This window comes from Eucyclogobius newberryi, unplaced genomic scaffold, assembly GCF_026437365.1.
Source record: "Eucyclogobius newberryi isolate DKJ021-1_F unplaced genomic scaffold, fEucNew1.0.hap1 SCAF_2, whole genome shotgun sequence".
Lineage (NCBI taxonomy): Eukaryota > Metazoa > Chordata > Actinopteri > Gobiiformes > Gobiidae > Eucyclogobius > Eucyclogobius newberryi.
The window spans coordinates 45,530,105-45,554,952 of record NW_027315834.1 but is presented as its reverse complement, the minus strand read 5'-3'; the positions used below and the strand labels follow the sequence as shown (position 1 = coordinate 45,554,952).

At 44.5% G+C, this 24,848-nt stretch overlaps 1 protein-coding gene across 1 annotated transcript; it reads left to right on the top strand.

Annotated features, from left to right (window-relative positions):
• The first annotated feature begins 4,940 nt into the window (after positions 1–4,940).
• Positions 4,941–21,022, top strand: LOC140366979 (solute carrier organic anion transporter family member 1C1-like). The gene is made up of 14 exons (XM_072453246.1): positions 4,941–5,048; positions 6,854–6,995; positions 7,570–7,702; positions 8,546–8,667; positions 8,741–8,887; positions 9,054–9,152; positions 10,853–11,110; positions 12,722–12,886; positions 13,996–14,191; positions 15,239–15,404; positions 18,322–18,506; positions 19,493–19,557; positions 19,634–19,751; positions 20,791–21,022. The coding sequence occupies exons 1-14, from the start codon at positions 4,998–5,000 to the stop codon at positions 21,005–21,007; spliced, it is 2,064 nt and encodes a 687-aa protein (XP_072309347.1). The 5' UTR covers positions 4,941–4,997; the 3' UTR covers positions 21,008–21,022.
• Positions 21,023–24,848: the final 3,826 nt, after the last annotated feature.

The window sequence follows — 24,848 nt, the reverse complement described above, 5'->3', positions numbered from 1 at the left end:
AGAACTTGCACTTTCAGAGAGTGTCCACCTGGGGGCAGTACAGACAGTTCTTGGTACATGTTTGACAGGCGGTGTTTTTTACAGGTGACCACGGCTGTGCTCCTGTGATGACCGCTCTGAATGTGTCGGTGGGACAGTGCCTCTCGGAGCTGGAGGTCCCAGTGTGCGAGGGCCTCTGCGACCACAGGTCAGAGGAACACACCGAACACCACATGATTCTGAAAACACTCATGAGCAATGTGGGCTTTTTTGATCGAGAGGTCTTGTTTTGTTGAATGACAATTATTAAAAGTCTGTTGTTGGGAAATGTATAATAGTATTAATTTGATTTGCCCCAAATAAGACAAAATAACAATTAATTGAAAAAACCTGATTGAACGATACAAGGTAAAACAATCTTGATATATAGGCGCAGGTGAGGGAGGGGCAGGTGAGGGAGGGGCAAGTAAGGGAGGGGCAGGTGAGGGAGGGGCTTGTGTGTGAGAGCAGGCACAAGTGAGGGAGGGGCTTGTGTGTGGGCGCAGGTGAGGGAGGGGCATGTGTGTGAGAGCAGGCGCAGGTGAGGGAGGGGCTTGTGTGTGGGCGCAGGTGAGGGAGGGGCTTGTGTGTGAGAGCAGGCGCAGGTGAGGGAGGGGCAGGTGTGTGAGAGCAGGCGCAGGTGAGGGAGGGACTTGTGTTTGAGAGCAGGCGCAGGTGAGGGAGGGGCAGGCGCAGGTGAGGGAGGGGCAGGTGTGTGAGAGCAGGCGCAGGTGAGGGAGGGACTTGTGTTTGAGAGCAGGCGCAGGTGAGGGAGGGGCAGGCGCAGGTGAGGGAGGGGCTTGTGTTTGAGAGCAGGCGCAGGTGAGGGAGGGGCAGGTGTGTGAGAGCAGACACAGGTGAGGGAGGGGCAGGTGTTTGGGAGCAGGCGCAGGTGAGGGAGGGGCAGGTGTTTGAGAGCAGGCGCAGGTGAGGGAGGGGCATGTGTGTGAGAGCAGGCGCAGGTGAGGGAGGGGCAGGCGCAGGTGAGGGAGGGGCTTGTGTTTGAGAGCAGGCGCAGGTGAGGGAGGGGCAGGTGTGTGAGAGCAGACACAGGTGAGGGAGGGGCAGGTGTTTGGGAGCAGGCGCAGGTGAGGGAGGGGCAGGTGTGTGAGAGCAGACACAGGTGAGGGAGGGGCAGGTGTTTGGGAGCAGGCGCAGGTGAGGGAGGGGCAGGTGTTTGGGAGCAGGCGCAGGTGAGGGAGGGGCAGGTGTTTGAGAGCAGGCACAGGTGAGGGAGGGGCAGGCGCAGGTGAGGGAGGGGCAGGTGTTTGAGAGCAGGCGCAGGTGAGGGAGGGGCTTGTGTGTGAGAGCAGGCGCAGGTGAGGGAGGGGCAGGTGTGTGAGAGCAGACACAGGTGAGGGAGGGGCAGGTGTTTGAGAGCAGGTGCAGGTGAGGGAGGGGCAGGTGTGTGAGAGCAGACACAGGTGAGGGAGGGGCAGGTGTTTGGGAGCAGGCGCAGGTGAGGGAGGGGCAGGCGCAGGTGAGGGAGGGGCAGGTGTTTGCGAGCAGGCGCAGGTGAGGGAGGGGCTTGTGTGTGAGAGCAGGCACAGGCGGGGGAGGGGCTGATTGCAGTCATGAGCTCTCAGACTTAAGGGGCCTTCACACCGCGGCGGCCGAAGCGTCCAAACGTCTTCAAACGTACAGGCGTCTAACTTCTGCGTCGGGCGTGAATTTGATGCCGCGGTGTGAACGAGGCTTGAGGTGCAGAGGAACCTTCTCACACGGACTCATTCTGGAGACACTTGTCGACCAACCAAATATGTCCCACATAAAAAGACTTCTTTTGCCCCTGGTGTATCACCTTCTGTTAGTCTGTGGAGTGGTAATAGTAAATGATTCAATAAAAAGCTAAGATAACTAATGGCTAAGATAAGATAAGATAATCCTTTATTGTCCACACATGGGGAAATTTCATTGTTGCAACGCAGATAGATACAGAGGTAGATACAGAGGAAAAGAACAGATAACTTATAGGAAGTTTGAAATCAGTAACACTGTCTGACCATGCACTTCCTTTCAGAGGCTGGTTGTTACATTTGTATTAGTTTGTCCAGGACCTAGTGTCCAGGGGCCCAGTGTCCAGGGGCCCAGTGTCCAGGGGCCCATAGCGGTGTGCACAGTGCCGATGTGAGGCCGTGTTTCTCTGTTGTAGACTGGAGCTGGCTGAAGTGCTGCAGGGGAAGCAGAGCTGTCGCTTTTGTGCCGTGAGGAGCTGGGAGTCCAGAACAGTGACCCTCCCGTGCTCTGACCACACCAACCAAACCGTCACGTACCCACACGTCACCGGCTGTGAGTGCAAAGCCTGCGCTGTACTGGACGTCCTGCCATGACCGGAAGGAACCTCGCAAACACCAACTAATGTGTGGAAATTCACCATGTTATCTTGTCTAATCTAAATGTCTTTAAAAACCTATCTCTCTTATATTTCAGTGCATTTAAGACTCATGGTAACACACAAAAGTGTCCTCTGCAACACAAAGTGATGTAACCAAATATGCCTAGTTTATGAATATTATAGCTGCAAACCTTTAATTAGATGTGTACCTCCTCCTCTTCTTTAAAACTGCTTTAAAAGAAAATGTTTCCACTTGTCAGTACTTTGAAGCACAAATAAAGCATTTTAATGTTTTCAGTATTCTTTTCCTGCCTTTTTTTATAATTAGGACGTTGTTTTGATTTACATTTTTGTAACAGAATTTACAATACACTTTATAAATCTTTACTTTACACAACCTTTTCTTCAGATCAAATGTTCAAATAATCTAAAGCCTAAAGTGAGGAACTATGTCTAAACCATGTTTAATCTCATCATAAATGACTAAAGGAACTATAAGTCTCCTGAGTTCTTTCTGTTTTAGAAATGGAACTAAAGTCTCAGTGTTTAACCTGGACAGATCCTTCTTTGTGGACACGTCATGATGTTCAGTTCATTCTGATGCAGGAGTCCAGACTCACTGAGAGAGGACACAGAGAGAGGAGACAGAGAGAGGAGAGAGGACACAGAGAGAGGAGACAGAGAGGAGTGAGGACACAGAGAGAGGACACAGAGAGAGGAGAGAGGACACAGAGAGAGGAGAGAGAGACGACACAGAGAGAGGAGAGAGAGAGAAAACACAGAGAGAGGAGTGAGGACACAGAGAGAGGACACAGAGAGAAAACACAGAGAGGAGTGAGGACACAGAGAGAGGACACAGAGAGTGCACATGCTGGACTATAGGAAGTGTCCATTCAGATCAGAGAGAGGACACAGAGAGAGGACACACTTTCAGCCTTGAAACTGGCAACCCTAAGCCGTCATCATTAAAAGCTCTGTTTGATGTGAGCACAGAGAGGTCGTGTTTGTCACATTTTAACCTCTCATCACTGAGCGCATTCGCAGGCGTTTAGTGCCTCAAATCTCAAACCCACGTGCAGCGCTCCGGACATGTTACCCTCTGTTTTTATGTCATTACGACACCTGAGAAGACTTAATCACATTTGAATCTCGTCAATTGCCGCTAAAGTCCTTTTGTTCTCATGAGCACAGCCGTTAGCAGCAGCGTCACAGAGACATCAGGAGAAAGCCATTGTTGGCCACTATCAATGGGACAGGAAGACTTTGATCAGTGCGAGGAAACACCCTCCGTTATAAAAAGCCGTTTGACACGAGAGGGAGGAAAACAGTCCCCTCTTTGAAAACAGGTCCGAAACAACAGCACCCGAGCGTCCCACTGTCCAGAGTTTGTTTGTGGTGCGTTCAAACGGGCTGCTGGGGCGGCCTAAGATGTCCGCCGCGGAGGATACGCCGGACCGCCAACTCCGTCGACCCTTCTGAACCTTTATATATCGTCTGCCTTTGCGTAATGCTGGACCCGGGTCACGTGTTCGGGGGTGACTCGGAGAGGGATGTCCACTCCTGTTCGGCCCTGACACAATCAACAAACTCCTCATGTGGGAGAAAGGGAGACAGACTCTGAGTTACTTATTACAGCTTACAGTTTGTTTGTGATAAGATCTACGCTCTGAGCCCAAAGTCCTGGTGTTCAGAGGGAGCTTCAGCCATCAGCGCCTCCAGGACCCGCGGCTGCTTCTCAGGTGAGGATCCTTTCAATCCTTTCAAAAAAAATCTACAATTCTTGTAAAAAATTTAATCATGCGTCATTTTCGGTGAGTTGAAATGTAAATAAATCATGCTTACAATCAGTACACGATTATAAAGTTTGGTGTGTTTAGTTGCTACTTTAAGGGCTGAAGAATTGAAAATTGTATTTGCTATATTTTATTTACGATATAATAAGATAAGTCTTTATTTGTCCACACAATGGGGAAATTTCAGTGTTGCAACACAAGTAGATACAAGAGTAAAAGAACAAATAACTTAGAGAAAACTTAAAAAAAACACTCCTAATAGAAAAACTCTTATAAAAATTCTTATAAAAAACCTCTTATATTAATATTAATAAAAAGTTTTTAAAAAATAATGATAGTAACAAAAGTAATAATACCACAATTAATACAATATTATGCCTGTTAACGTTGAAATTGGTCAAATCGAGCACCCACTTAAAATTTCCTTTTTAACCTTAATATATATTTTTTTTTTTCTAGATTTCTTCTATGACGTGATTTAAACAGCTTTAAAGTTCACTATATTCATGCTGTTCTGAGAGATCTTAACTCTAATTATTATTATTTGTTTGATATATTAGATTTAACATTTTTTAATAAGTCTTTATATTTCCGCTTGAAAATATTCTGTTGTATTATTTTTATTGTAGTTGTATCTGTTGTATTCTGTTCTTTGATTCTCATTGGATACATGTATTTTCACAGCAAATACAGTTTCTTTCCAGTGACAGAAACACAATCAAATCATTTGTCATTAACGCAGCTCAAATTGAGGGAAAACACTGCGATCAGACGGTGATACTTTTCTCCCCCCGTCAATGGCAGGTCCTCTTTCGTGCTCCTCTCCTCTCGTCTTTTGACCCGCCGGCATCATGAGCGTGGCGTCCAGAACTCCACGTGAGGGCTGCTGTTCCAAACTCAAGGTCAGAATATAATAATAATATCAACCTTTGTCACACATAGAGCCACTCGGTCAACAGCAATGACAGAGCAGTTTGATTCCTCGAAAATAAGTGCATCCAAGACGCTCTCGGACAGTCAGTCCTCTTCCATCAGGGGTGTCCAAACTTTTATCACCGAGGGCCGCATTTTGAAACTTATGCAGGGCTGAGGGCCAGAAAAAACAGGATTGAATCTGTTGAATACGTTTGACATGTTTCCATGAGCCTCCACACCTTTAATAATACTTAGAACATGAATATTAGGTTGGTATAACATCAAAATGCTTTAATTTTACTACTACTTTTTACTGTTTGGACCAACTTAGCAGGAAGCCGGAGGGCCAACAAAAATTGGACAGAGGCCCTCTTTTGGCCCCCGGGCCTTAGTTTGGACATACCTGTTTTACATGAAGTACAAGCTTTATTTTCAATTACAAATACAGCCCATCTAAAAGTCACTTTTTTAGAGACTCAACGTGACTTTATTGTCAGTTTCTCTGTATTGAATACGCAAACTTTAATGTCAATCAAAACACTACGCCAAAAACAAATGATTAAAAAGCAAGAGAGCTTACAAATACACTTTTAAGTGATCGAAAACATGATATTTAGAAGATCTAGAAATGTGTATGTGTCATGAAGGTTAAAGTTTGATTGTATTTACAGTATATTAAAAGGTCTGGCAGTCTCACTGGTGGAATCACTCAATCATAAAAATCATAAAGTCATAAAATGGTTTACAGGATGTGACCATGAATGACTACAAACAGTAGTTAATAGAGTGCACATTTTATTTCACCGGCTAATGTCTGAGTCCTTCTTCATGTCGAGAACGATCGCTTGTTATCTGAATAACATATTATGTAACGAGCGTGCGGGATGAAAGATCGTGGGAGATAAGGTGGTTCAAGGTTTCTCTTTGACCCATTATTTGCAAAGGTTAATGGGACTTTTAACAAAAACAACATGCAGACATTCACAGTCTATTCCCAGAAACTATTCCCAGATTGCATTAACGCTCGTCCAATGTCTGGAAACAAATTAAATGTACCAAAAAAAAATGAAATTATCTCGTTCTGGCAACCTCCTTTGACCTTTGGAAACACTGATCTATTAAAATGGCGAATAAAGGGCCTCAAATAAAGATCGATCAAGAATTCTGGAGAAAAATAATACCCCTCTTTTTACCGCTATAAAAAAGCTCTTGAAAAATGGACCCTTATCCTATGTCAGAGGTTTGAAGCAATAAAAATGAATGTTTTGCCCAGATTTGTCTATCTATTCCAGATTATCCCAATTTCCATCCAATTTTCCTCGAATCAAAAAACGTACAAAGACTTTCTACCAGATGGTAAAAGAAAGCTTTGATACATTGTTGAAAAAGATTCAGTTGTCGTCATCTGGACTCTTTTTTTTCATACATTGAAAGAATCTTTTGACTTGGAAAAACAGGACTTTTATAGGTGTTTATAAATAAGGAGTTATTATTAAATGACCATAAACTAAGCAATAACCATGATAGTCCTTTGACTGAAAAATAAATGGGGAAAAAGAAAGTAACTTTTTTTGACAGATGAAGAGTGGGAAAGTATATGTACATGTCAGTGGAGAACCCCAAAACCACATGTTTGACTGACACTAGGGCTGAGTGATGTCATCTTAAATGTCATATATAATAGTGTTTTGAAGCTAGTCATCCAGACAATAATCACCATAGCACTGCATTCAAGTTTGACACTTTCGCATTGTGATAACACTGATTGAATATTGTCCATTTCCTCTTGCAGCTCTTCCTCGCTTCTATGGCTTTTGTTTATTTTTCCAAAGCTTTTTGTGGCGCTTACATGAAGAGCTCCATCACTCAGATCGAGAGGCGCTTTGACATCCCCAGCTCCCTCATCGGGGCCATTGACGGCAGCTTTGAAATGGGTAAATATCATGGACCATCTGAAGGTCTGGGCTTCGCTTGGTCCATCAATCAGTTGATTGTGTCTTACTCGATCTGGAATGATATTAAAATTGGGAGTTTATTCTGCTCTTTTTCACGTGGAAGTAGTCGACTAGTCAGCATTGTTTTTCTATTGTACATTGAGACTTTTAAAGCACATTATCAACCATATGAATGTTTAAATATGGTGACTTCTTCTCGGTGGCTTTTAGATAAAATTCCATTGTTTTTGTCATAAAAAAGGACTTTTCATGTGTGTTTTATAGTCTTTATAGTCCAGAAAACCATTATAAAAACACCATTACCAGGTTACGGTTAAGTTCTGTAAATCCTGTGAAATTGTGGTCTGGTGAGTGCAGTTTTGGTCAGATATTTGGTCAGAACATAGAGATACTTCATAGTTTTGAGACCTTTTGCCAGCACCACATCTTGGGCCCTTTTTAATCGTCTTATCAATGCACGGGGCCAGAATGGACTGGAGCCCGTACATCTTTCACTCTCACTCAGTCCACTCGTAACAACAAGAGTAACGTGTTTGTTACCTTTTCTCCCCAGGGAACCTTCTGGTCATTGCGTTCGTGAGCTACTTTGGTGCCAAGCTCCACCGCCCCAGGCTGATCGGGGCCGGATGTCTCATCATGGCGCTGGGGGCCTATCTCACCGCTCTGCCGCACTTCTTCCAAGGGCCGTGAGTACAAACATATTTAAGTAGACGTGTTTAATACATCAGGTTAACGTTTACAGTGATCTCTCACAATTAAGCTTATTGATAGGCCAGAGGTAAAATGATCTAAATATGGAGTTGGTTCCTCATGGAAAACTACACAACCCACGGTATTTATTTGTTCTGGTCACAATGGCCACGTTTCGACTGGCCCTGGCCCTTGCCCCCCAGAAGGCTTTTGTTATTGGTGGGATGTGTCTCCATGCTCAGGGCGTGGCTCTCAGGGCGTGGCTCTCAGGCCTCTGCAACCCGAGCATCTGAGGTCAACCAAATGTTTACTTCATAAAACAGGAAAACCGTAACGTTTAATAGCTTTGTTGCGCTAGCTTTGTTTGGCTAAATCTGCTAGTTCAAGAGATAGTTACCATCACTTAAATTAAATATGGCAGTTATGGTTAAGAAATGATTATCCTCTGTGTAAGTCTGCTTTTTGCCCTCTTTGAGTCTGCATTTTGTCCAATCGTCTCGCATTTGGAAGCGTGTCCCCCGGGGTCTGCTTTGGGACGCTAAACAGAATGAAACTGCTCATTCAAGACACTGAAACACGTTGGAGCGGTTCGGATCCGTCAACATGTCCTCAAAGTTACCTCATCAACCATAAATATACAAAGTTACATGTTTGAATTCACACGTTTTCATACAGTATTTAATTGAACTCATGCACAGTGTTTGGTGGATAATACCTTCTAGCGTGTAATCGTGCAGTGCCTCATTCGCAGTCTAGATACACGATTCTTAGCCCAGTACCTTCTTATTGTCACTGTTACAACAGCCTCACTACAATATAATCAAATGAATCTGTTTCAGGTATAAATATGAGACCAGCATGTCTCACAGATTGTCAGCCAACAGCACAGAGACCATGCTGCCCTGTCTGTCCAATCACAGTCTGGAGAAGGAGGAGACGCCCAGTCTGCAGGCAAAGACCGGTGAGCTTTACATCCATAAATATACATTCATATTGCTCTACGTTTGCATCATCATCCATCGTTCCCCCCTCAGCCTGTGAACACTCCAGCGGCTCTCCCATGTGGATTTATGTATTCCTGGGAAATATGCTGCGTGGCATCGGAGAGACTCCCATCATGCCTTTGGGCGTGTCCTACATCGATGACTTCTCGAGAGAGGAAAACACTCCTTTCTATTTGGGTTGGTATTGCTCAACTTATTCTACACCCACTTTTTTAAACGGCATGCTTTGATTTTGATTTGATTTTTTATTTTTATTTTGTATTTTTTTTTTAATTATTATATTTTCTTATTATTATTTTTTAATGTATTTATATTTCAATTATTATATTTTTATTTTTTTCAGCCTGCATCCAAACAGTGGGCATTTTGGGGCCCATGTTTGGCTTCATGCTCGGCTCGTACTTGGCTAAAATCTACGTGGACATCGGATTTGTGGATTTAGGTATGAAGTTTCTTATTTTTTTGTCCCGGTAAATGGCGTCTTGTATTAAGTGGGTTCATGTTCGAAGATGTGTTGTGTCGCGACCACATTTACTCCTCCAAACAGCTGAAAGAAACATTACATTTATTCAGAAATGTTGACCCAATATTATGCAATGTTGTGGAGCAGTGGCACAGATTAAAAATCAGTTCAAGTGTAGAACTCTCAGCAGATACAGTAGCTGAATGTCTTGGTTTGACATGAACATACTTTGCATCTGTTGTAATAACTAGACATCAAAAATGTTTTCAGTACCTTTTTTGGTACAATTAGCTTCACTGTTTTCACTACTGTCTGATGCCTCGCTTTAACTTAAATGCACTTAAATACACTTGAATACACTTGAATATACCAAAATACACTTAAATACACTTAAATGCACGTAAATACACTTAAATACACTTGAATACACTTGAATACACTTAAATACACTTGAATACACTTAAATACACTTAAATGCACGTAAATACACTTAAATACACTTGAATACACTTGAATACACTTAAATACACGTAAATGCACTTAAATGCACTTAAATACACATGTCCCCACTGGGCTGCCATAGATGTTCACATGATTTCATCTGTTCTCTAATTCTTTTGGCAGACAAACAATGGATTTAAGGCTCATTATTGACAAAGTAGAAGACAAGATACAAAACCCAAACTAAAGTGCACTTTGTCCAAACATCAGAACCTAGTGAACAATCGAGTCAATCTTAAACAATTCAAGGTTGCGTCCGCGTCATGTCACAACATTCCACAATCTTATAGTTTCAAAGTCGAAGAGTTGAAGCAGGTGAGAATTCTATGGTGGAATTCACAGTTTGAGTGTCAGATTACACGTTTGTTGACCTGGTTTATGGCTCATATCTCTGTTTAATTACTGGGTCAATCCACATAATCAACATTTCTATTTTGGATATTTCTTTCCTAACATCGCTCTTGTTTATTGCACTGTAACTTGTACCAAAGAAAGACTAAGCTGTGTCTAAATGTGCCATCAATTTAAAACTAGAATTGGCTCTTTATTTAAATGTTGTCAGAACAAACTGGCCGCGGTTATTTTATTACTTGGTTTACGGATCCGCCGCACTTAGATGATTGATTTCTACAATATAAATAAAATACATTATTATATATTAAAAAAAATTATAAAATACTGCCGACAACGTAAAAATAGCATTAAATGAAATATAAAAAGCGGTATTAAGTCAAAAGATAAGAGTGCATGAAGCAATTTTTCGCCAAAATCCTGCAGGAGTCTGTGCGCGGCCCCGGGAGAGCGTGTGCGCCCGTTTCCCTGTCTGCTGCGCGCCTTTATATCGCAAATACACATTTTAAACCTGTTTACCACAATTTCCCCAGTGCGTTTTGCCGTGATTAAGACTGCACACTTAGAAGCGTCAGTTCTACCAATGCAAAACCCGCTAAATCTACTGTTACACTCACCTGCGCCCCGCGTCTCCCCTCCCCCCCTCCTCCCGTGGTGCCTTTTGGGTAAACCCGGAAGAAAACATCTTTTGAAATGGATATAATATTTATATTTCGTCCGCCTGTTCAATATATTTCATTTAAAAATCCGTAAACCACGTACTAAAATAACTGCGGCCCAAGCAGGTGTCGTACTCGATCATGTGATGAGTTCCATGTTGTTCCCAGACTCTGTGACGATCAGCCACAAGGACTCTCGCTGGGTCGGGGCCTGGTGGCTGGGCTTCATCATCACTGGGACCGTGGTGCTGATGTCTAGTGTTCCCTTCTGGTTCCTGCCCAAGTCTTTGCCAAAGCAGGGCGCAAAGAAGACTCCGCCCGAAACCAAGGAAACGGAGATGACGTTTGTGGCCGAGCAAGAGAGCTTCCTCCCGGCCGAGATGCCAGAGGAGGAGAAACCGGTTTCATTTAAGGAGCTGGCCAAAGGTGAGGAGGGAGTTTGCATGTTCTGCCTGTGTCTCCGCCTTTTTAAAAACACGTCTTCTAATCATTGACGTATCCGGGTCCCACTTCCTAAATTCCAGACTTGGAAAAGCCAGCTCAGAATTAGGCAGCAACTCAAAGGTGACATAAGCTTATCTAATCTAATGTTTACAACAGTTCATCAAACACCTTGGCCCATCGTTTACCTGTGTGTAAGTGATTGTTGTATAATGTGACCGTGTCAAAAGGTAAGAACACACCTGACCCTAGCGACCAATAAAAAGTGAGTGAGATTTTGAAACTGAGCCAGAGCGGGCTGATCATTTACTAATATATCAAAACATTGATTGATTGCGCTCGAGCGACTGAACGCTCACGTGTAACTCAGCATCAGTGTGAGTCTGAGCCCCTCTACAGTCTGAGCCCCTCTACAGTCTGAGCCCCTCTACAGTCTGAGCCCCTCTACAGTCTGAGCCCCTCTCTACAGTCTGAGCCCCTCTCTACAGTCTGAGCCCCTCTACAGTCTGAGCCCCTCTACAGTCTGAGCCCCTCTACAGTCTGAGCCCCTCTACAGTCTGAGCCCCTCTACAGTCTGAGCCCCTCTCTACAGTCTGAGCCCCTCTCTACAGTCTGAGCCCCTCTACAGTCTGAGCCCCTCTACAGTCTGAGCCCCTCTCTACAGTCTGAGCCCCTCTCTACAGTCTGAGCCCCTCTACAGTCTGAGCCCCTCTCTACAGTCTGAGCCCCTCTCTACAGTCTGAGCCCCTCTCTACAGTCTGAGCCCCTCTACAGTCTGAGCCCCTCTCTACAGTCTGAGCCCCTCTACAGTCTGAGCCCCTCTCTACAGTCTGAGCCCCTCTACAGTCTGAGCCCCTCTACAGTCTGAGCCCCTCTCTACAGTCTGAGCCCCTCTCTACAGTCTGAGCCCCTCTCTACAGTCTGAGCCCCTCTACAGTCTGAGCCCCTCTCTACAGTCTGAGCCCCTCTCTACAGTCTGAGCCCCTCTACAGTCTGAGCCCCTCTCTACAGTCTGAGCCCCTCTACAGTCTGAGCCCCTCTCTACAGTCTGAGCCCCTCTACAGTCTGAGCCCCTCTACAGTCTGAGCCCCTCTCTACAGTCTGAGCCCCTCTCTACAGTCTGAGCCCCTCTACAGTCTGAGCCCCTCTACAGTCTGAGCCCCTCTACAGTCTGAGCCCCTCTACAGTCTGAGCCCCTCTACAGTCTGAGCCCCTCTACAGTCTGAGCCCCTCTCTACAGTCTGAGCCTCTCTGCGGTCGGAGCCCCTCTCTGCGGTCACATGTGGGCCCTGCACCGGAGCCGTGGAGTCTGAGGGTGAGAGTCCACTGACCCTGACAGAGTGACGACTGTCTGGGACGTGCACAGTTGTGTTCACACAGTTCTCATCCCACATTTGTCTGTTTCCTTATGGTTCTCATCTCTTATAATGCACAGGCAATATCATATCATTCAGTCTCATTTCCCCTCACATAAAGCTGCTTATACAATGGAGTATATAATGTACTATGTAACTTTATGTTGTCATCAAACTGGTCTTTCCTCGAGCCCTAATTCATTTCTCTGCTTTAGAGTGACTCGTTTCCTCTCTTTTCCAGACTTCGTCCCGTCTCTGAAGAGGCTGTTCAACAACAGCATCTTCTCTCTGCTGGTGCTCACATACCTCGTGGTCGTGAACGGGTTCATGGGCATGATCACCTTCAAGCCCAAGTTCTTGGAGCAAATCTTCGGCCAATCAGCTTCCAAGGCCATTTTCCTCATAGGTACAATGCAGCGATGACTTCCTGTTTTCCCTCGTGTAACGCCGCAGCGGCCGAAACAATGTTGTTATTACAGGGAAGTGTGATCGCTGCAGATGAAGGTCCATCCAGAGCACACTGTGGAACGCTTTCTGCCAAACTCCAACAATAATACAATACTACAATAATCCGACAATAGCTCATTAAATTGCACTTTTTTAGATGCAGTGCAGCGCTCAGATGGACTGCTTTATGAAACTGAAACGTGTTTGCGAGTTCTGCCGACAGGACGCGACAAACTCTGCAAACATAAATATGGGACAGAGCCGGCCATAAAAAGTGAATAGCTGGAATTTCGCAGGAAGCGTTCCACTGTGTGCTGTGGGTGGACCTTTATCTGCATGATCACATGACACGATCACACGACACGATCACACGACACGATCACACGACACGATCACACGACACGATCACACGACACGATCACACGACACGATCACACGACACGATCACACGACACGATCACACGACACGATCACACGACACGAACACGATCACACGACATGTCACTGAATATTGGCTGTATTATTTCTTTGAATTTTCAGAGAGATTTTTGGGATATTGTCCTTTTCGTTATAACTTTATTCTGTGGCTGGATGATCTTTATGAATAAACTGAAAGATAATTAGGACATGATCTGACATTATAGGGTTTTGAGAGAAGACAATCAGGTCACGAGTCTCTATTCCATAAGACAAGATCCAGAGTGTGCTTAGGTCACTGTTGTTGTGATTTGGGGCGTTAGAAAAATACATTAAATTGAATTGAAACTGACCATCGTTTCATTTGGAACGCCGGGTCTGCGTGGTATCGTCTGCAAATATTCAAACTGAAAATCGATGTGGCGTCTTTTCAGTTTTTGTCGAAGGATCGTTCCATCAAACTTGTCATTTTGTGGCTTAAAGTCCAGTTATAACCAAGATATTAACCACAAACCGTCGCAAAACATCTGCTTTTTGACACTTAAAAGGCAAATTTGGCAATAGGACGCTTACTAGTTTATACCGTTGTGATGTCACGTGAACCTATTTAACTGCTGTTTGATAGAAATGTGTCTTGTCCCCGTGGTGTAGGCATCTTGAACTTGCCGGCCGTGGCTCTGGGCTTCATCACGGGAGGTTTCGTGATGAAGCGTTTCAAGCTGAGTGTGATCGGAGCAGCCCGAGTGTCCTTCTCCGCCTCGCTCATCTCCTTCAGTCTGCTCGCCGTTCAGATCTTCCTTCACTGCGACAACGCCGAGGTCGCCGGACTCACCGTCACGTACGAGGGGTGAGCGCACGTTCCACACGCACCGGCGGCTTGTACTTGCACAACACCGTGACTTACCGCAGGTGTTTCACTTACCGAACCGACAGGTGAATATGGGCCGGTGGGTTCACACTGGTGGGACCACTTTATCCAACTGACCCACATAAGCAAAGAGAAAGTTTCAGCGGCCAAGTTAGAAATCTGGGGCTGATAATGGACTCAGACTTCTGGACCGGCCTCCTGCTAGTGTCCAGAGTCAAGACTAAACATGGACCGGCCTCCTGCTGGTGCCAGAGTCAGGACTAAACATGGACCGGCCTCCTGCTGGTGCCAGAGTCAGGACTAAACATGGAGCGGCCTCCTGCTGGTGCCAGAGTCAGGACTAAACATGGACCGGCCTCCTGCTGGTGCCAGAGTCAGGACTAAACATGGAGCGGCCTCCTGCTGGTGCCAGAGTCAGGACTAAACATGGACCGGCCTCCTGCTGGTGCCAGAGTCAGGACTAAACATGGACCGGCCTCCTGCTGGTGCCAGAGTCAGGACTAAACATGGACCGGCCTCCTGCTGGTGTCCAGAGTAAGAACTAAACAACGAGGAAATGTGATTGACGTGTTTGAAACGACTGTTGCTGTTTCTGCTTTTTACCTATTAAAACTCGTTATAGCGTGACACCTGCACATTTACGGTTGTTGTCTTCCGCAGGGTGTCTCAGGTGTGTGTTATAGCGTGACACCTGCACATTTACGCTTGTTGTCTTCCGCAGCGTGTCTCAGGTGTGCGTTATAGCGTGACACCTGCACATTTACGGTTGTTGTCTTCCGCAGGGTGTCTCAGGTGTGCGTTATAGCGTGACACCTGCACATTTACGGTTGTTGTCTTCCGCAGGGTGTCTCAGGTGTGCGTTATAGCGTGACACCTGCACATTTACGGTTGTTGTCTTCCGCAGGGTGTCTCAGGTGTGCGTTATAGCGTGACACCTGCACATTTACGCTTAATGTCTTCCTTAGCGTGTCTCAGGTGTGCGTTATAGCGTGACACCTGCACATTTATGGTTGTTGTCTTCCGCAGGGTGTCTCAGGTGTCCGGCAGCCAGCAGACGTTACTGTCCCAGTGTAACACGGGCTGCTCGTGCTCCCTGAAGCACTGGGACCCCGTCTGCGCCTACAACGGGATGACCTACGCCTCTCCGTGTCTGGCCGGCTGCCAAATGTCCACTGGAGCTGGAAAACAGATGGTGAGTTCACGCTCAGAAAACAATGCACGTCTACCGTAAAGTCTGTGTCATCGACTTTCTCTGGAATCCAACAGCAGTTATTGCGGCGTGTTAAGAGTCGTGACTCAGTTAAGTTCTTTTGCACAACTGCTTCAACGCAACCAAAATGTGTCACTTTTTATTGGTGTTCTTGATCACATTTAGTTTTTAAGACAATAATTCAAGGACAATGACATAATGAGAACAATCTAAACAACTTGCAATCTAAAAAAACACTGCATATGTGCAAAGACGCAGTGAAGCGATGTCTTAATACTGTCTTCTCTCTTCTTTAAAAAAGTTATTCACTTTTAGTTATTTATTCTGAACTTTTTGTTCTTTTTGATTTTGTTTCACGTGAATATGACAAATAATGAAATACATTAACCCTAAACCACGTCAAATCAAATGAGGTAAATCGCACACTAGAGCGATGGTGGCTTTCAGAACGGTATTGCCATAGCGATTCATAATTTAAAACAAAATACTTTTTGAATGAGGAAACGTTCTTAATGTTGCACAGAACAAGATGAAACTCATGAACACTTTCAAACATCATGTTCTGACTGCAGAAATACTTATATACTGATGAATTACAAATATGAAAAAGTCCCATTATCCATGTCTACATTCAACCATCTAATCATGAAAACCATGTTTTCAATGTAAGTAATACACTTGTATATTATATATATATATATATATATATATATATATATATATATATATTATATACTCTATATTCATATGTGCATAAAGTATTGACCAGTGCAGTGTTTTTAGAGTCAATATTCATTTTCATAAAAGACAAAAAATATCCTGACGGAGAACGGTAGAGTTCCTGCATGACCACCGTAGTCTCCCTCCGCTTTCTCTGCACCACCATCACCCAGGACCTCAAGTGGGGGCCCACCATCACCCAGGACCTCAAATGGGAGCCCACCATCACCCAGGACCTCAAGTGGGGGCCCACCATCACCCAGGACCTCAAATGGGAGCCCACCATCACCCAGGACCTCAAGTGGGAGCCCACCATCACCCAGGACCTCAAGTGGGAGCCCACCATCACCCAGGACCTCAAGTGGGGGCCCACCATCACCCAGGACCTCAAATGGGAGCCCACCATCACCCAGGACCTCAAGTGGGAGCCCACCATCACCCAGGACCTCAAGTGGGAGCCCACCATCACCCAGGACCTCAAGTGGGAGCCACCATCACCCAGGACCTCAAGTGGGAGCCCACCATCACCCAGGACCTCAAGTGGGGGCCCACCATCACCCAGGACCTCAAGTGGGGGCCCACCATCACCCAGGACCTCAAGTGGGAGCCACCATCATCTCCCTCATCAAGAAGGCCCAGCAGAGGCTGTACTTCCTGCAGCAGCTGAGGAAGCCAAGCTGACAGTGGAGATGATGGTGCAGTTCTACACGGCCATCATTGAGTCCATCCTCACCTTCTCCATCACCTCCTCCATCACCTTCTCCATCACCTCCTCCATCACCTCCTCCATCACCTTCTCCATCACCTCCTCCATCACCTCCTCCATCACCGTGTGGTACGCTGGAGCCACAGCCAGGGACAAACAGAGACTACAGCGCCCTCTGCTGAGAAGGTGACCGGCTGCAGACTTCCCTCTCTGCGGCACCTGTACGTCTGCGGCACCTGTACGTCTGCGGCACCTGTACGTCTGCACCTGTACGTCTGCGGCACCTGTACGTCTGCACCTGTACGTCTGCACCTGTACGTCTGCACCTGTACGTCTGCACCTGTACGTCTGTGGCACTTGTACGTCTGCGGCACCTGTACGTCTGCACCTGTACGTCTGCGGCACCTGTACGTCTGCACCTGTACGTCTGCGGCACCTGTACGTCTGCACCTGTACGTCTGCACCTGTACGTCTGCGGCACTTGTACGTCTGCGGCACCTGTACGTCTGCACCTGTACGTCTGCGGCACCTGTACGTCTGCACCTGTACGTCTGCACCTGTACGTCTGCACCTGTACGTCTGCACCTGTACGTCTGCGGCACCTGTACGTCTGCGGCACCTGTACGTCTGCGGCACCTGTACGTCTGCGGCACCTGTACGTCTGCGGCACCTGTACGTCTGCGGCACCTGTACGTCTGCGGCACCTGTACGTCTGCGGCACCTGTACGTCTGCGGCACCTGTACGTCTGCGGCACCTGTACGTCTGCGGCACCTGTACGTCTGCGGCACCTGTACGTCTGCGGCACCTGTACGTCTGCAGGACTCTGGGACGACTGAACAGTTTCTTTCCCTCGGCCGTTGGACTCATGGACACTTTAAAACACCTGCCACTTTAACTTAACATCATTCAAACTCAGAACCATTCGTTGCACTGCACATTTTGCATGTGCTTGCAACTGTGAATTGTGTATATTCAGACCAAATCTATTTGATTTTATTTGTAAATTGTAAATGTTTATGCGTGCACTTTTTGATACGTTTTGCTAATATTATTATTCATAGTTGTATGTTACACCTTAATGCAAAAGCAAGTTAAAATCTTTCTGATTCTGATGATAAGAAATACAAATATACCATTAGATGTAAATGTCAATTATTTTCTGGCACTATTATTCAGTTTGGCCAGAATTTTGCTCTTCCTACAAGATGGCCGCCACAGTTGTCACGGCAACAACATGGACGGCGCCTCTCGCTTTATTAAAACCACACGGGTCGAAACAATGACAGTTGAAAGGCACGTTTGACCCCAGTCATCCGCCCTGTCCCCCCTGCTCTGCGTCGCACTCTGGGGGAGTCATGGCGACCATGGGGCCCCGTGAGTCACAGCCTGTGGGGCCCCGTGAGTCACAGCCTGTGGGGCCCCGTGAGGCACAGCCTGTGGGGCCCCGTGAGTCACAGCCTGTGCCTCCTCAGGTGTTCCACAACTGCATGTGTGTGGAGGACATGATGACGCCGGGGATGAACCACTCTGCCGTCCTGGGACAGTGCCCGAGGAAGAGCAACTGCGAGCGGGCGTTTAAGATCTACATGGCGCTGTCGGTGCTGGGCTCCTTCATCTCGGCTGTGGGCGGGACCCCGGGATACATCGTACTACTCAGGTCAGAGGCAAAGTACACCGTGTAGTATTTGTACTCAGTTCTTTTAAAGGACACGTATTGCGCAAAATTGATTGTTATAACGTTGTTCCCTCATCAAGGCTAAAGCAGGAGTTGTATTTAGCTTCATTCACGTGCGTTTGATGAATTCTAAGTAAAGTGCTCTTCTATTGAGCCTCAGAAAACACTCCGTCTCAACATAAAGTGTCTTATAAAGAGTTCTACAACATGAGATGCCAAAGTAAAGAGTGGTGGGAGCATGTTTAAAGGACATAGCAATATATATAATGCAGAATATTTGTCCTCTCACATAAAAGTTCAGTCAAGTGAAAGTTTTTCTTTTGTCTTTGTTCAATTAAAACATGTTTGGATTAGATTTAAAAGTCACATGGTCAGCGCTCAAAGGATTTCAGAGTTTTGGTTAAGAGTGCAGTATTTTATTTACAATATTTGCACATTTATTGCAGCAAATCAAGTCAATATAAATATATAATATATTTTATATAATATAAAAATATAAATAGAATATAAATAATATACGCACTATATATATATATATATATATATATATATATATATATATATATATATATATACAAAGAGTGCAATCACAAAAAGCATTTATCATAATTTTATACACTTTTTACACAATATTCAGTTCCTTTTCTGACTTTTGTAAATATTGTACATATGCATAGACATTTTTTTTTTTTAGTCTAATGATTTTAGTTGATGTAACCAAGGCAACACTGACACTGATATATATTTTAGTTGTTGAATTGAAAATCTTCTTTTGCCCAGTAATGATGATTTTTAACATTAACTTCCCTTTGATGATAAACACATTTATTTGTGTAATAAAATAAAACATAAAACATACTATGATTATTTACATTAATATATATATATATATATATATATATATATATATATATATATATATATATATATATATATATATGTGTGTGTGTGTGTGTGTTTAATGACAGATCGATACCAAGCGATCTAAAGTCTCTGGCGTTGGGGATGCAGACGCTCATAGTGAGAACACTGGGTAAGGCTTTTGTTTTAAATGAACAGTCTGAGGTTTTGTAAATGTTATAAAATAAACTTTAAACCCGTTTGTCCAGGTGGAATCCCTCCTCCCATTTACTTCGGGGCGCTGATTGACCAGACGTGTTTGAAGTGGGGCACAAAGCAGTGCGGGGGCCGAGGGGCCTGCAGACTTTATAACGCCAACGCTTTCAGGTAAATCCAATAAAACCTCTGAATAACTTACAGGGAAATAAAAGGAGGTGACACAGAGGGCAGAGGTCACACAGAGGGCAGAGGTCACACAGAGGGCAGAGGTCACACAGAGGGCAGAGGTCACACAGAGGGCAGAGGTCACACATAGGGCAGCTCATCTCCACAAACTGAACGTGATGATTTCAGACGGAGCGATTAGGTCCAAATGTTAATCTTCTTCTGTTTCTTAGGATAATGTCACCTCTTTTTGACATAATAACACTCACTAACTTTGTGCCAGTCTTTGTTCCATGTGGATGGAGCTCATCACATGGTTCTGGAAGTAAATTCAAATGTTTTCCAAAAAGTATATTAAAAGATTTCTCAGGGTTAAACTGCTGTATGGAAACTAATGACCACAACACCTATTATGTTATATGAAATATGGAACTTTTACAGACGTTCATGCATTGCGCAAAAAATGTGTTTTTTGGACTGAAGGACATGAACTATTTACTGTCGTGTCGTAAAACAAAACAAAAAAGACTAAAATTTGTGAGAAATGTACTTCTGGAACCACCAGTAATTATTGAGATATTAACCATAAACCAGGTCAAAACTACTTTTTGACTGGTAAAAAGTCAATAATAAAGTCAAAGTATGTGCTGTTTACAATGGTTTTATGTGACATGAACACATAGTTTTGCTCTGAAAATGGTGTAAGAGCCTGTAAATATTATAGTTATTATAGTATGATATGTTCTATGTGCTGATTTGAACAAATTACGATTTAACAATATTTCTACATAATAGAAAAACTAATATCCACAAATGTAATAAACCCACAAATGTAATAACAAAAAACAATAAACCCACTTTTTTAATACTGACATCATCCAAAACACATCTATTAATTGGAGTAAACACAAATAATTACTAAATGTATTGATTTACACTTTCTCACATGGAGAAGAAATCCCCACAAATGTAAGAATTATTAGACACAGTTTAGTCATTACGTTTGCGCACGACCGTTTCCATGCCGACGCTGTGTTTGCAGGCTGACCTTCCTCGGGCTGGTCACCGGGCTGTACAGCCTGGGCAACATGCTGTGGGGCGTCCTGTACTGCTGCATCGTGCGGCGGCAGAGGAAGCTGTCCCTGCGGCAACAAGCCAAGGAGAACGGCCTGGACGGAGCCAACGGGGCGACGCCCGCGGGACACGCCCAGATCACCCTCGCCCAGAGCAAAGAGACGGACAAAGAGAGCACTATTTAAAACGTGAAATCTGCTGCTTTTTCAAACTGGACCGGACGTGGCGATGGTACAGTGACAGCGCCCCCTGGTGTCCCACGTGTACCTCTGTCACCAAAGTCTCACGTTTCATCGATTGCAGTGTTTTTATGTCAAAGGTCAAAGCGGTTATTCTCAACATAATTCAGCGATATTGTACACGTCGACGCCAAACAGTTTACAACATTGTTATAATCATGTATGCATGCGTTCGCACATCCGGGAACGTGTACAGTAGCAACCCGAGTCCGCCATTTTGAAAGGGGCACAACAGCACGTCTACTACACACGATATCCAGGAAATATGAGGCCAAAATGCCAAAAACCTGCTCAATCTGTCAGGTCATCACTCTGTTGTCGGACGGAGGAATGAGAGCTTTGTCGTGCGCCTTAGTTTGCCGTTATCGTCTAAAGAATCACAGTATTCGTAGCTCATTATGTCGTAGAAAAGGACGCAGTCGTGGTGGTTTATATATATATCGCGTGCCCCTTTCAAAATGGCCGCTATGGGGGGGAAGTCCCGGATGTACGACGTCACCGCGAACGCATGTGTCGTTCATTATCCCAGAGCAAAGGTGAATTTTAATAACGTCAAAAAACAATCTTTTAGCAAATGATTTTACACACAAACGAAGAAACTCTTCTTTGATCAAAATCCACTTCCGATTGGATAATGACACGTGTTGTGAGCCAGATTGAATTCACAGTGTTTTAGTGGAAAAGTTGCGACGTTAACCACTCTGCCAGCGTGTATCCTGGCCAGAGTCGCTGTCGTGGAGTGTTTAGCGCGAGGCGTGTTCCGTGTCGGCGTGCGGGATCGTGCGGGATCGTGCGGGATCGCAAGCCGAGCGCTGCACAGCACGAGCAGGTGATTATGTTAGACTTTATCTCAGTGTTAGACTCATGAGCAAATGTCCCACTTACAGAACTAGAACGTGTAATAATTCATCTTTATTGTGGCTGACCCACATCAGGCCAATGACACGTGAATAGCGATGTCTGCGGTGTGTTTGCTGGTGACTGACGTTACATACAACCCAAAGGTCACGGACGTTTGTTTGAACAGTACAAAGTAAATGTTTGTGGCTTAGTCTACAAGGTCCAATAAGAGACTTTTCCTGTGACCGAAATTCTTCTGATCCAAATAGTTTGTAATGTTAGTTTTTATAAATTTTTACACATGTGTATGCTCCTGAAGTTTATTAAAAACAAATTGAAATGTTCCGTTGTGTTGTGGTTTTAACACGACTTCATTCAGTTCACTTTTCAAACTATTTTTTTAGGTTAAGATAACGTATTAAATGTGTTTTTAATAGTACTTTGAGTGGTATTTGTGTGTGTACATTTTATTTAAGTACAATATTGGTGCAGTAGTTTGAGTACTTGTGGACCTACATTAGTCATGTAACTGTACTTTTACTTTAGATCAATGATAACGAGTATATATTCACATCAGCTAATGCAGTACTCACAGTCACCACCAGAGGGCAATGATTCCATCTACATGACCTCAGGTTGTGCCCACCCTGTCTAAACGTGCCCACCCTGTCTAAACGTGCCCACCCTGTCTAAATGTGCCCACCCTGTCTAAACGTGCCCACCCTGTCTAAACGTGCCCACCCTGTCTATATGTGCCCACCCTGTCTAAACGTGCCCACCCTGTCTAAATGTGCCCACCCTGTCTATACGTGCCCACCCTGTCTAAACGTGCCCACCCTGTCTAAACGTGCCCACCCTGTCTATATGTGCCCACCCTGTCTAAACGTGCCCACCCTGTCTAAACGTGCCCAACCTGTCTATATGTGCCCACCCTGTCTATATGTGCCCACCCTGTCTAAACGTGCCCACCCTGTCTAAACGTGCCCAACCTGTCTATATGTGCCCACCCTGTCTATATGTGCCCACCCTGTCTAAACGTGCCCACCCTGTCTAAACGTGCCCACCCTGTCTAAACGTGCCCACCCTGTCTAAACGTGCCCACCCTGTCTATATGTGCCCACCCTGTCTAAACGTGCCCACCCTGTCTAAACGTGCCCACCCTGTCTATACGTGCCCACCCTGTCTAAACGTGCCCACCCTGTCTAAATGTGCCCACCCTGTCTATATGTACCCACCCTGTCTAAACGTGCCCACCCTGTCTAAATGTGCCCACCCTGTCTAAACGTGCCCACCCTGTCTAAACGTGCCCACCCTGTCTAAACGTGCCCACCCTTCTAAATGTGCCCATCCTGTCTAAACGTGCCCGCCCTGTCTAAACGTGCCCACCCTGTCTAAATGTGCCCACCCTGTCTAAACGTGCCCACCCTGTCTAAACGTGCCCACCTGAACAGTATATTTCTAGTACCTTCCACTCACTTTCTCCTGATAATATGAATCAAAGGAGAGCGTATTTTCAAAAATTACCATTCAGCTTCTCCTTTTGTTCATATTATCCAGAGAAAATGTGCACAATTATATATATTCCTTGCTTTAGGCCTAAATGTAGCTGCACCGGCCCCTGCAAAGCCATAGGGGGCGCTGAGGCTCAATGTTCAGTCTCATGCTCAGAAATGTTCTACAAATACAGAGGCTCTAGTTTCATGTTTTTATGTCGTAAAGTTACAACAGTGCTCAAAGTAGACGTGATGAGAGCCTTTTGTGACTTCTGATTGGTCGTGCTCACCGAGGTCACCACATCTCAGCTGGAGGACGGGTCATCAGTGGCAGAATCTGATGTTTAAAGTGCCTATGACAAGTTTTTACGATGTTCTAATTTTTACTTTATTTGGTGTATTTGTACTTGTTGTACATATAAAATATAGTTTCACACCAATCGAGCAGGTATTTGTGGAGAAAATGTGGGAAAATCTATAGAAAATGACAGGAAGTGACATCACACTCATTCCAGACATGCAAAATGTACACAAACATTAATTCAACAAAATAAAGTCGCTCTCATATAATTTTATTTGTCAAATTAAAAAAATGTGACATCGGATGAGTTGTGGCCCAGTGTTTGCTGGGTAATTTCCTAGTGTGATGTCATCAATTACAAACAGGAAGTGAAATTACAAACCTAAAAAAGTACACATTTTGATAACTTTTAGCAAAATTCTATATATATTTATCTTAACTGCATTGTAGTTCAATGAGTCATACAACCTGTAGGGGGCGCTTCAAGATCTCTGGAACTATTAGTTTGAGACAGTTTTACATCAAGTTCTACGCTTCCGTCAGCAAATAAGCCAAAGTGAAATCATGTTTTCACAAAAGCTGAAAGGCGCGATTGACGTCTTATAACGTTTTAGAGCCAATCCCAAACAATTGGTCAACGTTTGTGAAGTTATATTTTGGACATTTCTTTCAAAAACAATCAATCTAATCCTCAAATTCTAGAACGTGAACGTAACTTATTATCAAATGGTAGAATTGGCTTTTGATTATAGTGCAACATAAAACAAGTTAAATAAAGAGGACATACAGATGAATACAGATACAATAAAACCTTCAATAAGATACAAAAAATAAAATGTAAAACATACGTAAAAACACACCGAATAAAATTAAACAAAGCATCTGCGACATTGGTCATTTTTAACCAGTACTTTGAATTCATAAAAAGGCATAAAATCATGAAAATTAATAAAGTTTCTCTGACTGAATTAATTACTAATCCCAATGAGAGATTTCTGTATCCTTCTCCTTTAATGGACCTTAAAGCGCCCCCTAGAGGTCGGCCGAGTCACTGAAATAAATAAAATGCACTTCAGATAAAAATGTTTAGAATTTAGCTAAAAATTATTTAAAATATTTTATCACAGAATAGCACATTTTTAGGTTTATAATT

What these genes read in the sequence shown, in the direction of transcription:
- LOC140366979 (XM_072453246.1), top strand. Translation starts at nt 4,998, where the DNA reads ATGAGCGTGGCGTCCAGAACTCCACGTGAGGGCTGCTGTTCCAAACTC. An exon ending in TGACGGCAGCTTTGAAATGG is followed by an intron (nt 6,996 to 7,569) that starts GTAAATATCATG and finishes TTTTCTCCCCAG; the next exon opens with GGAACCTTCTGGTCATTGCG. An exon ending in AAACACTCCTTTCTATTTGG is followed by an intron (nt 8,888 to 9,053) that starts GTTGGTATTGCT and finishes TATTTTTTTCAG; the next exon opens with CCTGCATCCAAACAGTGGGC.